This window comes from Dipteris shenzhenensis, chromosome 17, assembly GCF_047967505.1.
Source record: "Dipteris shenzhenensis isolate YYH24624 ecotype China chromosome 17, Dip_SZ_1.0, whole genome shotgun sequence".
Lineage (NCBI taxonomy): Eukaryota > Viridiplantae > Streptophyta > Polypodiopsida > Gleicheniales > Dipteridaceae > Dipteris > Dipteris shenzhenensis.
This window is the reverse complement of record NC_141612.1, coordinates 56,460,363-56,476,745: the sequence shown is the minus strand read 5'-3', so window position 1 is coordinate 56,476,745 and position 16,383 is coordinate 56,460,363. Positions and strand designations below refer to the sequence as shown.

The following is a 16,383-nucleotide window of genomic DNA, read 5'->3' as shown; positions in this document are numbered from 1 at the left end:
CATCACTATGTTGTACTTAGGACTTAGTACTGCCATTCTGCATTTTTGACATTTTGCATTTTGCATTGGTATGGACGCTCGTTTAGTAGCTCCACTACCACAGCTCGTTGTATTAAGATTTTCACAGTCTCATAGACCCATCGGTCTTCCGAAGACTTTAATAAACTTTCTTTATTTCTTCTTCAAAGAGGGGCATCTCAACTTCGGATTTCTCGCTGAGGCAGCATTCTATGTCATTGCTTTCACCAGAGCACAATGCATCAGTGATCTGATGTAGTTGCGAAGCAAGGATTGCATGCAGTGTATTCTTTGCATTTTTCTATCACCCATGTAGAAATGGTCAAGTCTCTCTAGGAATTTGCCTTTTCCTGCAAAGGCACGAGGAGAAGTGCAAGCACCATTGGGACCTAGTGAACTTGCACGCTTCCCAAAAGTCATGGTTTTGGATGGAGAAGTCTTCCATTTGCTTGTGGAAGAAAATGCTTGATCACCAGGAGAGGCAAGAAGGGCTTCCTTAGTACGACGGTCGTTCTCAATGAGTAGTGCCACCATATCATCAAACGTGGTAGTGGCAAGGCGAAGTACTTCAAAAGTTTGCTCAAAGCAGGATATCCCATGTATACTCTTCATAAGGGCAGTCATCTTATCTTGATCAACAGGTGGGTTTTTCAAACTTGAAAGTTGTTGAACAAGAGATTGAAACCTTGCTAGATGATCTCTTAACTCATCACTCTCTTCCAGTTTCAAATCATGAAACTTGAGCTTCAAAAAGACTTTGTAGTTGGTGATTTTATTACCAAATAATGTCTCAAGGCGATCCCAAATCTCCTTAGCCATATGATGGATGAGAGAGTCAGCCAAGGAAAGGCCAATGAGGGCAATGGCTTTTGCATTCCGCTGCTTCCAAAGCTTGCGTTGTTGCTAATCAAGTAATTCAACTTTGTCGTCCTCAACATCCCAAACGCCTTCACGCATAAGGAGCAGTTGCATCTTGGTTTGCCATGTGGGAAAACCTTCCCACTTGAACTTTGTTAGAAACATGGTGAGATTGAGAGAGAGAGAGGCTAGGGAGAGAAGAAGTGATACTCAAATGTAAACACCATGAAAGGCTCTCATTTATTCATCACCATCATCAAATGAGACAACATACACACATACTAGCACCAAAGTGCGTATGGGATAAGTCCCATGGTGACATGTGGCATTCACACATCAACCTACTACTGGATCTCTAGTACTACACACCAACACAACACATCTCACACAATCTTTGGCTATGATATCTCCAACACCCCCCTTTAGAGCAAAGAGTGTGAGACCCAACATGCAAGGAGTAGAGTGATCCCCTCTCCACCGCAATACTGCAAAGAGCAAGTCCAACTATCCAACACCTCCTGTGTGATGGTGACTTCTCAGTCAGCTTGCGACTGGCAAGGGCAAACCATCACTCGTCACCCCCCTTACTTTGAACTGGGTGGTCAATACCATAAGACCAACGTAAAATACAATATATTCATTGTTGGGGGACAACCCAGGGCAGAGTACCTCTTATTGACTCCAAATACATTTATGTTAGAGGGACAACTCAAGGCTGAGAACCTTTATTGACTTAACAGAAAAACACAAGTACCACTACTCATTATCTACCATCTCAAAGAGGGATAGATCATGTAATATAGCAGATAAAGCTTGTTGCTCAAGTCCAATAGATGTGGCGTAAATATTCTCGAGCTTGTCCAGTGTCTCCTTGGCTGAAGTAGTGAGGTCAAGATGATGAAGTAGTTTGTTAGTGCTTTGTCATTCTGCGCATCTCAAAGTGAGAGTTGTGCTGATGGGTCTTCACCTCGAGGACGAGGCTCCATAGTAGCAAACTGAGGTAAAAAAATTTGCAGCAGCAAATGAAGAACCAGCAAGCTGAAGTGAATAACCAGCAAATAGAGTGGCTGGTCTAGGGCTCTGAAATTGATCAGCAGCCTTTCACAAATGTAAGGCGGTTGAAGAAATGCTTGATGACCTTGGAGGCTCCAAAATGCAAACCCTAATGAAAACACAGCAAGAATATGCACCGAGATGTAGAACTGAACCAGAAGTGGAGCTCTTGTGGTCAAGAGAAGTGCTGGAAATGCTGTAGTAGGTCCAAAATCAGCAAAGCGGTAGTTGTAGGTGCTCCAAGTGCGAAGGTAGGTCTCGAAATTTGTAAAGCGGCTCAGCAAGACTGCTCTAAAATGCAAAGGAGGCTGTTCAAGGTACACCAAGGTGCTGCAGCAGGTCTTCAAGTAGAGAATCAGCTGATGTAGATGTGCTGGAAGGTCAGAAACACCTTGAAAATAGGTCTGTGGTAGGTGTTTATGCAGCAGCAGCAGCCTCAAAACAACTCGGAAAAGGGAAGATATAGATGTCTAGTGATGCTCCAAATGCCCCAAAATGCAGAGCTGAGTGAACTCGAGTCAAAAATCAGCAAGTACATCCCCAAAGTGCAAAAATGAGCCAAGAGATGAACACTAGTGCTGTAGTAGGTCTGAAATCCTCAAAACGGCTCAGCAGTGTGCTCCGAATTGCAAAGAACAGGCTGTCGACGTGGAAGGCACCTCCCTTGAACAGTTTGAAATATTGCAGCAAGTCGCCACAGTAAGAGACGGCTGATATAGACGTGCTGGAAGTCCAGGAACAGCTCGAAAGTGACACTGCTATAGGTGGTTATGAAGCAGCACTCTCAGAATGGCTCAAAATTGCAGTAGCAGCCTCAAAACAGGTTGAAAAAGCCTCCAAAAGATCCAACAATGATAGTAGGTGATTGGCTTTGTTGCAGCGGCCTGGAAACCCTAAAGTTGGTGATGAAGAGCTCGAAAAACAGCACATGTGCAGGTGCTTCTTGAAGGAAGTGCCGACCAGCAAGCAAGGAGGTAGAAAATGCGCCGACCACTATCCGAGAGGCTGTCAAGGGCCTAGGTACAGCTCCAAGAGATCCCGAATGGTGGTGGCAGGCTATGGAGAAGCAAAACTGATGCAAATGGCTGCAAGAAGGAGAGGCGAAATGAGGCGGCTGAGCAGAAGACTTAATCGGGTAGGGAAGGCTGAAAGGAGGAGGTAGAATGAGGCAAAACTGAGGTGGCTGCAAGAGGGAGGAAGCTGAGCAAAGTTAGGATTAGGTTAGGGCAGGGAGATGACGACGTGGCAGGGCGCCTAGGGCAGAATCATCCTGCTCTGATACCATTTTAGAAGCATGGTGTGAGTGAGAGAGAGAGAGAGAGAGAGAGAGGCTAGGGAGTGAAGAAGTGATATACAAATGTAGAAACCATGAAGGCTTTCATTCATTCATCATCATCACTAAATGAGACAAGTGAAGTACAAGCCTTATATAGGCTGCACACTCACACACTGGCACCAAGTGCATATGGGATAAGTCCCATAGTGACACGTTGCACTCACGCATGACTCACACATGAACTATACTAGATCTCCTAGTACTACACACCAATACATCACATCAACACACTCTTTGGCTATGATATCTCCAACAATCGGTCTGCATGCATCAATATGTTACTAAGAGCAACTTCTTGAGACGCACGAACATTCCCATCTTTTGGAAATGAGAAACGATGCATTTTGCACACCTTCACAGATATGTTTTGTAAGTGCATGCGTTTGTGGAAGGTCCACCATAATTGAGATGTCCCAATCAGCCCAGACAAGAGATGCCCATGACTCTAAAAGTTAAGTGTAAGAATTGGAAAGTGTAATCACAGAATTTTAGATTCAAAAGTTGGAAAGGATATTAATATGTGCATCCATGTGTGGAGTAGGGTGCACGTATTGATGTAATATCAGATGGGATGCTAATGAGGTCTCCATTGCCATTAGGGTTCCTTACTTGGTGTTTTTCTATCTACTAATGGAAGACACAAAGTGACCTAGACTCTTGAGCATGGAAAAACTAGGAAACCCTAGTGTACAATGTATGCATGAAAGAATTGTGACAAATCTCTCTCTCTCTCTCTCTCTCTCTCTCTCTCTCTCTCTCTCCCCCCCCCCCTCGTCAAACCTGTTAGCGGGTCAACGCACATATTAGCTTGGGGATCTTCCCACCATATTTGCCAGACCAAGGGCACAACGACAGTGATACTTGTCCGACGGAGAGACACGGCTAGGAGACAATTGTGGACCACAGATCGATCGACTTTAGCACTATATCACGTGTTTATGACCTGAAGCCCCTCTTTGTGTCAGAGTCGTGCTTATGCGGAAGCGTACTTTCCAATTGACTAACTTAATAAACTTAGAATTTTAGAATTTCTACGATTTTCAAATAAAAATACTGTTACACACACATATCCATATATCTCATATGACAGAGAAAAATAAGAAAGAAAGGAGAGACACTGACACCCGACTAGGTGTGAATCCTATTCACCCCCCAATTGGGCAAGCCCGGTTGTATTTTATATTCGTGATACTTAGTCCAATCAAAATTTGATACAGATATTTGGACAAAACCTTGAGGACTTTTGACTACTAGCCCTAGAACAAAATAATGATTCTTTTAGGAGACTAGACTCAGATATAAACATACTTTTGGAATTTCCAAGAAAGTAACTGCTGGCAGCCCCAGGTTGAACTTAGGTGAAGAGGGCCACAATTGTAGCTCCAATCTTTCTCTTCAATTGTGAAACAGTGGCACAACAGAGTTTTTACCCGTTAGGATTAGTATGAAAGACGAAAAAACCCTAAAGATAGTATTTAATCATATGTAAATAAAACCTTAACTATCTATAGATTGAAGGAGAGAACTTAGGATTGAAATTTGAAAGCTTCTAGGCACTCTCAGAACAAAAAATAAATCTGAAAATGAGGAAGTACTTTGGCAAGACAATGTACCCAATTTGGTTGCACTTAAACACAGCAAGATAGGCGGAAATATGGCTATCAGTTTTGCAGCAATATGGTGGTGATTATGGCCTGATTTGATGGGCAGTAGAATAGGTGATAGATTGCAGTATTGACTAAAAGTAGACAATGAATTGTAGCAAGAGAGGCTGGAGGAATAAGTGATGTGCAGCGGCAGGAGCAGGTGAAATAGGCAATGGATGGGCAGCAGGAGCAGGCTGAGAGATAGGTGACGGACAGCAGGAGGAAAGTAGGAGAGGTAGGTGATGAATGCTCAGCATGAACAGGTTTAGAGATAGCCGATGGACAGCAGGGGAGGCTGATGTGCAAGGATGGGAAGAGTAGGAGCTTAAGCTCTTAATGAATCCCAGAAGAAGGCTGGCCGTAACTTACAGGAGAGCTAGTGGAAAAAGTAAGGCTAAAAATAGAAAAGAAGCTTGCGAGAGAAGCAGGATAAATTTGGCACCCAGGCACCTAGGTGGCTTGAGGGGAAAGCATAGTAACTACTCCTAAAACTTAATTGACTCATAACTAGCCATAGACAACTCCGAATTTCCTCAAATTGAAACCATTCTTTAAATTTTGGAGAGCTCTACGATCTAGCACTCAAGACTTTGGTTTTCAAGATCACTTCCACCTCACAAAAGCTACGTGATCTTGTTTTGTCCCTATAAAACTAAGCATCACAACCTAACATACCAAGGCTCACCCCAAAGGGCATTGAAGGTGTTAGGAGGAGCTGTTGGGTATGGAAAAGCCTTGTGGATGTGCGAAGCGTCATCAGTCTCGTACGGAATTAATATCAGGTGGAGGGTGATCCGGTAGGATAGTCATTCGACTTGTAACTTCACGTAGGTGAAGTTGACCCCATGCACTAGCTTCGAACATCTTGTCACTGGATGTGATATCGTGGATACTGGAGATCCATTACCATATGTGACTATCATAGATACTACAGATCCATCACCATACTGAAGATGGTGCACGGTCAGCATGGACGGCAACCCTATTTCATGCTAAGGATGGTAGATGACATCGAAGGTGGCTGGTCACACTGAAGATGACAAGAGCCCTGATGTCTGATGGAGTCACATTGAAGGTGACAAGAGCTATACTGAAGATAGCACGCATGGTGATCAGCCATGAAAGAGTACTCTGAACTGCAAATGAGTATGGGCACATGATAGTAGAAGATGGCCGGCCGGAATGTGGAGCCCTGCAACGAGATCTCAAGATGTGGCAGTAGAAAAAGAGCCATGGTTACACTCTGCGAAGTTGGTCCTATCCATTCTCAGCTGCTCGGTGGAGTCAGTTCCTTAGACAGCAGACAAAAGTCCACCACAGTGATACCACACCGTAATTCTCATCCTCTCCATGGGCTTAGATACTTTTGTCCCAGTGTTTGTGTTTGTATTTGTATTTGTATTTGTATTTGTCTTGGGTGCAGATGCCCACTTAGAAGTTCCACCCATTCAGCTCATTGTATCTGGGTTTTTCAGTCTCATAGACCTTGCGGGCTTTCAAAGACCTTAACAAACTTTCTTTCTTTCTCTCTCTCTCTCTCTCACACACACACCCCTTTTCCTTTGTTAACATTACTTTCTGCTATCGTTCTTTGTTATTTGGGTTGCAATTTTGTAGCTTAGTAAGCATTGGGTTTACCAAAGTATTTATGAAATCTTTTGAAACCCAAATGACAGCTTATGCTTGGGTACTGATGATAACATACATGTGACTTTTCTAAGTAAGGTTTTCTTATTTTTATTTTTCTCTTTTACTCTTTAGTTTTGTTTGATGTCTCTTACAAACTTCCTTCTTCCTCTGTCTCTTTCTCCCTCTCCTTTGTTCTTTTGCTTGGTTTATAAAAAAATTAATTCGTAAGATTGGATTTATTCCAGTCTTATGAAATTAAAAAAAACAGGATTAATCCCTCCTCTCCAACACACATGTTAGGGCTCTCACTCCTCCATTTGGGAGAGTAGAAGGCAAGAAGTAGGTCTTGTGCCCATCACTTTGAGCACATAGTTCCCACATTGCCTATCTCAAGAATGTGCGAAAGCCTACTGACATCTAGTAGAATGACAACATTGTTTGGAATTGTGGTGGAGTTTCGATTTTAGCTTGATTTGGGGAGCATAATGGTCTACATTGCCTTCTCTCACTCGTGTATGTGAACAATCCTTGGATTTACTTTTGCCTCCGCTAGTTTGCATGTGTGCACATTGATACTACTCTTCTCACCGCATAAAGATGATATCATAAAAGGGCACTAATCATCTAAATGCATGCATGCATGAATAGTTGAGATGAATCTAGGATCATAAGAAATTATATAGTGGAACCACCTATACATCTCGTCACAATGCAAGGCTCACATGCACATAAGTCTATAAAAAAATATTTGCTAAATAAATAAGATAAATTATTTTATTTTATTGTAGATGTCAAAATAAAATTGTTGTGTGAGAACCAAGTTGGACCACGTTTGACGAAGTTGAGTCAAAGCATCCTAAGTGTTTTTAATTATTGCAAGAGTTTTTCCAAGGCATTGTGGAAGCATAAATGTGCTTTTCTTATTGTCATTTGTAACATGAAGCTATATTCCAACATATAAGGAGGAAAGCAAGCACAAAGGCTAATACATAGTGACAATACAATGGATGTTTTATTGGATCTCAGGTGCATTATATTTTTTCTGAATTATTGCTATTAGCAAACTAGTATTAAAAAAGTTCTTAGACAAGATATTGCATGACTAGAAGGAGAAGATGGATTTTCAAAGCATTCAATGCTGAATAAATAGTGATAAATACCTCCTTCAAAGATGACTAGTGGACTCGTTGTGAACCAACTCTCATGATCTTGAGGTGGAGCCATAGAGATGGAAGAACATAGCAAGAGAATGTGGCAAAGCATTCCAAGCAATAGATGTGGTGACCACCAAACCCCTTTTTATTATTGGAGATGTTCATGCTGGTATTTGGATCAATTGTTAGAGATGTTATGGTCAAGAAAGGGTGACTCCCATTTCCTACTCTCTTTGGGCTGTACGTCTTGGATTGGATGCTTGGATCATGCAACATGGAATTATGGGGTCTATGTTCCATCTTGTTTTGCGGTGATGATTTTGCCAACGTTATAGGTTGAGGCCTTGCACTTGGATGCATGCCAATCATCTTGTGGTGGGACTTTTGGAAATCGTCACATCCAAATGAGCTCAATATGAGCTGAATTAAGTGCACATGGTTGGTAATGGATATGGAGACCTATCTATGCTTAAGAGACAATGCTTTTGTGACGATGTTTAGGATGTGGCATTGAAGTCTCTTGTATTTGACATAGAAGTTGAGGCTGATAGTTTTGCATGTGGGAGCTATTTGGGGATCAAGGCAGATTGGTTATTATCTGAGAGATGGTTTGTCCTCGTGTTCTCTAGGATCATGAGGGAAAAAATCTCAATATGAGAGTTTGTTTCTTCCCCTTGCCTTTGAGACAGTGACCTTGTTGTAATGCGTAACTAAACTCAAGAGACAAGTCTTTGAGAGATCTGAACTTCTATGACTATGGCACGTGAGTCTTCATGTGTAATGCGTCAAGGAACCGTCCGTGGATGGTGGTATGCCTAAGTTGTTTGAGGGTTTAGGCTACAGATTAGTCTTTGTTTTTACACAAGCACGGATACCTAGAGGGCCTTTTGCATAGAGTACTAAAAAGAGGGATTCATTCTTTTAGAGATGTAGAGTCCCATATTTAGCACTCGAGTCTTCATGTACAATTCATTGAGTGGGTGTGCCATGTCCAAATAGTCACATAGTTTGGGGGCTAGTGTTCATAATAGACAATATGCTTTACCTTTATGAGAAATAAGGGGCCTTCAAACATGTCTAAATCGATTGAACAAACAAGTTCTTTGGCAGCTACATGTGGCCAAGTGTGGATTCCTCCTAATGTGGAAGTTGTTCCAAGAGGATCACATTATGATTGGGGTGGTGTTTTAGAACTCGTCTCTTGCACATGCTCTACACATAGCTCTTGGGCAGCTTGTGGTCTCTTCTAACACTTAATTGAGATAAGACCACATTGGGAGCGGGCACCTTGGGACTAGAGGGTATGGCATTTCGATAAGTTCGGTATTTTATACTCGTGTGCCCTTGTACTACTTGATTAGAGGACAATCCTATTGACCCATTTGGCATGCCCAAGGTTTTGTGACATGCCTCATACACCACCCAAGCCAACAAGGGATCTGTACCACAAAGATATTTCTCACCTGTCCAAATGGTAACTTTGAACATGGCATCTTAGATTGATGTCTATCTCCAAAGTTAAGGAGATCCAACATTTTGGACGTCGACACTTGGCCTAGGGCAATTGATATAGATAGATAGATGGATGGATGGATGGATGGATATATATATATGTATATATACATATACATATATATGTACATGTATATATACATACATACATACATATATATATATATATATATATATAGAGAGAGAGAGAGAGAGAGAGAGAGAAAGAATTATAGTCTACGAAGACCTTTCGATCTTTCGTAGACTAAACAAAACTAGAATCAGTTGATCCATCCGAACCAAGATATCAGTTAGGGACTGAGAGTCCATCCTAATGTCTTAGGGGGGGGGAGGGGAGAGAGAGAGAGAGAGAGAGAAGAAGAAGAAGAAGAATAAGAATGTATTATCGTCCTCCGGGGGCCGAGAAACCGACCCATGGGACCCATAAGCACAACAATATAAGTGTCTCCTTCCTTTTGTGGAAGGGAATAAGAGAGCAACTATTCTGAGACAGATTGTGTGATACAATATTCACAATATTTGAGAGTCTTGGCAATAGAATTACCCAAAGTGGCTAGATGGGTATGTGAAAGCAAGCTTGCGAGGGTGTTGTGCTCCTCTGTAATATTGTTAAAGTCCTTCCTTATGTGGGCATACCGTTGGCATGTAAGGAGGACATGTGCCTCTATCTTTACTTGTCCTTAGTCACACAACTTACAAAATCTTTGTTCCCTTGAGACATCCCCCCAAGCTCCTTTCTCTACCTCCAGAGTGTGTGATCGGGTACGGATGCGTGCAATGCTTCTCCTTGCATTTGCAGGTATGGGCATAGTTATGTATTTTTGTGCATTTTCTTCTTCCTGAGAGTAAGTTTCCCAATAGATGGGATTGATATGTGTACAGTAGTACTAATACTTCGCCCTTTTTTCAGCTGATTGCCATTTTTGCTGCAACACTCCCAACAAAGCTTTATGGAATGCCTTCTCATCCAATTTCCGGATGACATCTCTGGGTAGGATGTTACTTTCCATCTTTGGAACCATCCCTTGATGTCTTGCCACCAACCAGACGCTAGCATCTTACTTTTGTTTGTTTTTTGAGGTCTTTTACTTGCTTCCCATGCTTTCATAGGTAATCTCTGTGGCTTCATGGTCTTGACCTTCTTTATGTATTTGAAAACCCTTTCCAATGCTCTCAGCTCAATGGGCCTTGTACCGGTCTCAATAAGCATGATTGAGTAAGGTGTGGTAATTTTGACTCCCAAATGTCTTCTTAGAAATGATTTCTGCATTTTTTCAATATGATTTATTAAAAGTCTTCGGAAGACCAAAGGGTCTACGAGACTAAAAAGAAACTTGATATAACGATTTGAGGGGTGGAGCCGCTAAGCGGGCATTAACTACCCATGAGAGAGAGAGAGAGAGAGAGAGAGAGAGAGAGAGTAACGTCTTTGGGAGGCCTCGCAAGCCTATGAGACAAAGTACAATGAATAAATAACTTATACAATAAATAAGTTACTCATACAAGCAACTATGGGCTGAGGCAAAGGGATCGCTGCCCTTGCTGAGTGCTATGCTATAATATCACAAAAACTCAAACACTTAAAACTAGTGCTCAAAATACATATCCAAGTGCCATGGTGGCTCTCTGATGGGATGAGAAGATGTGGCAGGGGGCGTGGTCTCCGTGATCTTTGTATCCGATGGGCCGGAGAGAGAGAGAGAGAGAGAGAGAGAGAGAGAGAGAGGATGCCAAGAGGTCTATGGGACAACGTGAAAACCAATTAGTACATCATCTGCACTTTTGTTTGAACTAGATTCTTGACTATAGAGACTAGTTGGGGGGGTAGGGGGGGAAGCATTACACGACTTTACTGCCTCGTCAATGACTTCCTTCTTACCAGGTCTTTCCAAAACATGAATTCTAGTTATGGCATCCGCCAGTTGCATCTTCAGCTCTCTCACTTGGAACTCTGTGCCAGTTGCATCCGCCAGTTTCCAAAACATGAATTCTAGTTATGGCATCAGCCAGTTGCATCCGCCAATTTCCGGATGACATCTCTGTGCATACGGGGAAGGCGTCCTGGCTGCAACTGTGGCGTATTGGGCTCTGCTATTGGAGGTTGCTGGAGTAGAGGGTGATTTTGAAGAGGGGGGTAGGCTGGGCCATTCTTTGCTGGCCATATCTCCTGCTACCCCCTGGCTGAGCTAACCCCCTAGTTGAGTTGGGGTTTCAGCCCAACTAGGGGTTCCTAGTTAGTGAGGCTTAGGCGGGGGTAGGTCGAGGGCTGGTGGGGGTAGGCTGAGAGCAGGCGGGGGCAGAGGCGAGCGGAACAGAGGCGGGCAGAACAGAAGGAGGGAGGCAGGTGAGTAGAGGCGGCAAGCGGGAGTAGCAGAGGTGGGAGGCGGAGGAACAGAGAGAGAGAGAGGGGAGGGGGGGGGGAGGGTTTGCATACCCTCACAGGGTCCTCACACTTAAGGACATGCACAACCTATTTGAATAGCTACCCAATCAAATGGGAATTTGCTTGTATCTAAAATATCTTCTAGAGTATTGGAAGATGATCTAATGTTCTCTAACCTGATTGGATCAGCCTTAAACTCATAAACATCTACTGTCTTGCCCCTGGCTGCTATTCTAGCTGCAAATTTTGGAAATGATGTGACTTTGAACAGATATCATCAGTTGTAACTTGGATTTGATCCCCATAGATCCTGTTAGGTCTCTTGTTAGGATTTGATCTGCAGTTGTAACTCGGATTTGACCTGCCTCCGGTCCCATAGATCCTGTTAGGTCTCTTGTGATTAACAGAGTCATCTCTCTCTCTCTGTCTCTGCCCCCCCGCCCCCCCCCCCTCCCCCTCTAAGCGCATGGCGGGGGGGGGGGGGGGGAGGGGAACAAAGTTTCCCCAAGGCATTTCCAGCTTGTGCGGAGCACACTGTACAAGCCTCTTTCTCTTTCTTCATAGGTCCTGTGTATGCAGTGCTTCATTTCGTACTAATTGGGAGGAATCACAATTTGTAAAGTTGATGGTTTCATATTTTCTTTTTTGTAAAATAGAATTGGTGTGATCCTGTTGTATATTAAATGCTGCACTTAATGGTTTACTTTTATTAACTGTGTTGTACGAGATGCAATCATTTGTAGGGGATTCACTGAGTATCTTTTGAGTTAACCAATGATTTTACGTGTAATTTGGTATGCTGCACAGGGAGTGAGGGGTAGTCAGACTTTGGGGACTGTTGTTAATGCGTTTGATCTGCTCTGTACAGTGGTTTCAGGCCTCGGGGGCGGCAAGGTGAATTGGAAAATGATTTTCAACGGGATGATAAGGTCCTCCGTCGTATTCGAGAGGAGAGGGTCTCTGCATATGATGCTCTGCCGCGATCACCGTCACCTTCTCTTGCTGATGGAAGCCACCTCTCATTCTATGACAAATCAGTCCGTAGGAATAAGTTTGACACAAGTGTTAGTGTGAGTAGCAGCAGTGGGACTCGACGGCCAAGGGAGAGAAATCGACACATCACTGAACACCCTGATCGAGGAAAGCAACCTTATGGTGTGGATGAAGAAGTTAAAAGCTGGGAACCTAGAATTTCGAATCGAGATTCAGATGATGGGAGGGGGAGGTCTTTGAGTCCAGAGAGAAATCGGGATTCCCGACTTTCTCTATCCCCTAGGGCTTCTCTTGCTCCTGTTCAAGAAGAATTTTCAAGGGGTCCAATTAGAGGCTCTGTGCTTTACGAGGATAGCCTCGTGCCTGAACGAGACCATCGTCGATTTTCGCAAGGTGGAGGACCTTCGAAAGCTCGACGATTGGATGATTTATCTCAAGAGAGGTCAGAGTGGTTGCATCAAGGTCCACAAATGAGTCGAACGCCAATGGGTGGGCCTATAATCAGGCCACAACTAGCTGCTCTGCCAAACCGTCTATCAGGACCTTCAGGATTACTTCCTCCACCACCTCCTTTCAGGCCAGGGATTGACAATCCCACCATTTTGGGTGCCCCTAATAATGCCTTCGAAGAAGGTCCAGGTCCAAGGGAAAGTGGAAGGTATGAAAGAAAGTCTGGGGTCCCTTTTAAAAGATCTGAGATGGCTGGGCCAGGTGATGCTTGGAGGGGAATCGGTATGGGCAATTGGAATGTCCAAAATCATGGTCCTGGTCCTGGCCCTGGTAACATGTTCTCTCCATTTCCACAGATTGGAGCACACCCATCTGGTGGCTTTCTTGGAATGGGTCAGCAATTTCCTGTGCCACCTTTGTTTGGACCTGGTGGAGTAAGGCCTTCTGCAGACATGAATTTTGGCAGTGCTAGGTTTCATATGGGGGATGGGGGAGTTGGTTTTCCAGGACATGGACCTAATCATGCACCTGTGATGGGCTGGCACAGGGCCACAGAACCCGATGAGAGTTGCTGCCCTCCTTTTCCAGGTAATCTGGACACGTGGGAAAGGCAGGGAATGTACGTTGATGAACGGCAGAGGTTTGTGCGCCCAGAATGGGATCAAGGTGCCCAAGGAATGACTGGAAGGGGATGGGAACGAGGCCCAGATCTGTGGCAAGGTCAAGCTGGGGATACTGGTGCTGGATTTGATTTGCCGCGATTTCAGCGAGATGTTTCATATGAAGGTAGCCTTGGAGAGGAAATTCCAACTCTCCGTCAGGATCCTCATCTCAATGAACAGAAGGTCCAATCAGTCGATAATCACTTGCGGGAAATGCCAGGTTCAAAAGAATCCACTGAAACTTATCCTGCACCTTCTGCTGATGATGTAATGACTGCAGTGCCAATATCTGAGCTCAAAGCTAGGAACCGAGCCAGTGGTAGGATGCATATGCTGTTGCAAAATGTCAAGGTATCTGCTAAATTGGCTAGCTGTGATTTGTACAAACAATACCTCAGTCTATTATCTCCATCACAGGCAAAGATAAGAGAGGTTTCAGTTGCAAATGACAAGGATATCCCCTTTGGATTCATGGAGGAAGATTTCGAGTTTGAGGTGAGGTCCTGTCATGATTCATGGAATCCGCAATATAGTTATGAAATTTGTGGGTAAATCATCTCATTTGCTGTTAAGTATCTGAGAATCAAATTTTCTACTGACTGTTTTGCACCATATTGCAGCTTGACCCTGATGCACAGGATCTTCTTTCTACTCCAGACCCATATTCAAAGTTGCTACCGTCTTTACCAGATAGTATATATAAGGTTTGCATTCCTATGTAATGACTATGAGCAATGTGGAGCATGTAGTTTTTTTTGAGGAGCACACTTCTTGTTTCTGACTTCAAAGAAGAAAGACAACACAACAGTCTAAAATTGTGTTGTTTGTTTCTGTGAAGTTCTTGGATGCTTTCTGAGGGTTTACTGTCGTTGCTTTCATGTGCAGGAAGCATTGGAAATATACCACAGGCCAGATCGAGAAAATCGTGTCCAGAAGTCAACTTTTGGATCTTTCCTTCTTCCAATAGGTTCTTCTTTAATCAAAATGCCAAGTCTGGAAGTAGAGTTAGTGAATGTAAGGGCCGATGTGGAGAACATTAGAGACCAAACATGCTCTTCAATGTCTCTTATGGTGGTTGATGAGGATCCTGTTGCTGTCAATGGCCGTAATGCAATTTGTCATTTGAACTCAACAAAGGAAGTGTCTGAAAGAGTAGAAGTAGAAGAAACAGAGCCTGTTGAGGACAATCAAGGGATTGTTTCTCTGGAGACTATGAATCATTCTGATGGACAGGCTGTTGAGGTGGGTTTTATCGGCAACCAGGAGGGAGGCTTGGCAGAGGATTCTACCAAGCTGGGAGGTGAGATAGTATCTCAAGCCATGGCAGCTGGTCACCAGAGGTCTCCTTTATTCGTAGGTTGTAGTATGCATTCAAAGTCCCTACTTTCAGAGGCTAATTCAAGTTTAAATGCTTTGTCAGAGTCACCTGTACAAAATAGCAACAGACATTGGCTGGAGAATATTCCCCCACTTGAGGCATGTAACTTACACAGTTTTGCAGAACGAGCTTCCCCTGAAGTAAACACAACAGTGGCTCTTCATGCAACTATCTTAGAAATTGATGTGAATATACACCTACATGAGACAGTTTCAGATCCTTATGCTGCGCAAGCTGTAACAAATATTGACTGCTCTGTAAGGCCCTTAGATCAGAGTTCTGAGAATGACCCTGCAGAACTCCTCGGGGCCTCACAACAGATTGAAGGAGAGGATTTGGGGAGGCAACTTCCCGCAGATGATGGAGTTGGCTCAGCAAGTAATACCCTTCTCACTGATGATGGGACTGAAGGACTGGGAAGAAACCTGGAAGCAGCAGAAGATGATGTGATAGATGAAATGAAAGGTAAGTCTAGACCTCGGCAAAGCCCTGAAAAGGCTTGTGAAAATACACATTGAAACATTCTGAACTATTTTTCTTCTGATGCTATTCATGTCCTCCCTGCCTGTCCACCCTTGCCAGTCTGCACAGTCTTACATGTTTGATGTTAGGCTCTATTAGGGCCTCTCTGATGTCTTGAGTCTTTGTTTGGGCAGAGAGTGTCTCAAATGCTTGCATGGTGTTTGCTATCACAACAAACTCACCTACCCACAGCTCGATGCTGCAATACTTCAGCAGTGCTAGGGAGCTAATATGCTCTTGAGGGAAGCCTCAACAGCTATGGCATTGCTGATGGTTAGAGAAGTTGCATGTTTGTTCCCCTGGTCTCGTATTTGAAGGGATTCTCAGCTTAATGTATGTGCTTTTCTGTGGTCCTCTGATTCCTAGTGGGGGAGTTTATCAGTTGCTTTGTCTCATTAAACATCTGGCAAGATAAAAATTGAAGCTCTGCAGAGTCCTCCCCCTTTTTTTCTGGGTTCTTTTTTTTTGGCCCGGGGGCAAGCCGGGGGCAAGGGGCGGGGGGAGGGGGGGGAGTTGGATAGTTCCATTCAATATTTGTTTCTGCTTTTGCAAAGGACCAGAAAGAACACGCAGCTGGCTGTAACATTTGAAAGCTCTCCGTATTGTACTCACAAATTGAGTGCTGGAAGTGCAATTCACCTCACCTAATAATGTGCAGTTTTTTATCATTTTTGTATAGCTAGCCAGAAACGATGTCCCTTTAACATATGCAGATGTACAATTTTCTTTGTGTATATTTCCTTGTTGAATGCAAATGCTTAAAGTTGTGGGCAGAAATTAAATCAAAGG

General features: G+C 43.6%; 1 protein-coding gene across 3 annotated transcripts in view; it reads left to right on the top strand.

The window, feature by feature from the left end:
* Nucleotides 1-16,054, top strand: part of LOC147892345 (uncharacterized) — a 36,382-nt gene extending 20,328 nt beyond the window's left edge. Inside the window, exons 4-8 of one of the 3 annotated variants that reach the window (XM_087387875.1) lie at nucleotides 12,458-14,189; nucleotides 14,315-14,398; nucleotides 14,580-14,994; nucleotides 15,115-15,537; nucleotides 15,729-16,054. In XM_087387875.1, the coding sequence (XP_087244001.1) occupies nucleotides 12,458-14,189; nucleotides 14,315-14,398; nucleotides 14,580-14,994; nucleotides 15,115-15,537; nucleotides 15,729-15,835 (2,761 nt within the window). In that variant the 3' untranslated portion in view covers nucleotides 15,836-16,054. Of the gene's footprint in view, nucleotides 1-12,457; nucleotides 14,190-14,314; nucleotides 14,399-14,579 lie in introns of all 3 variants that reach the window. The other 2 variants (XM_087387873.1, XM_087387874.1) reach the window with 2 other exon arrangements.
* Nucleotides 16,055-16,383: the final 329 nt, after the last annotated feature.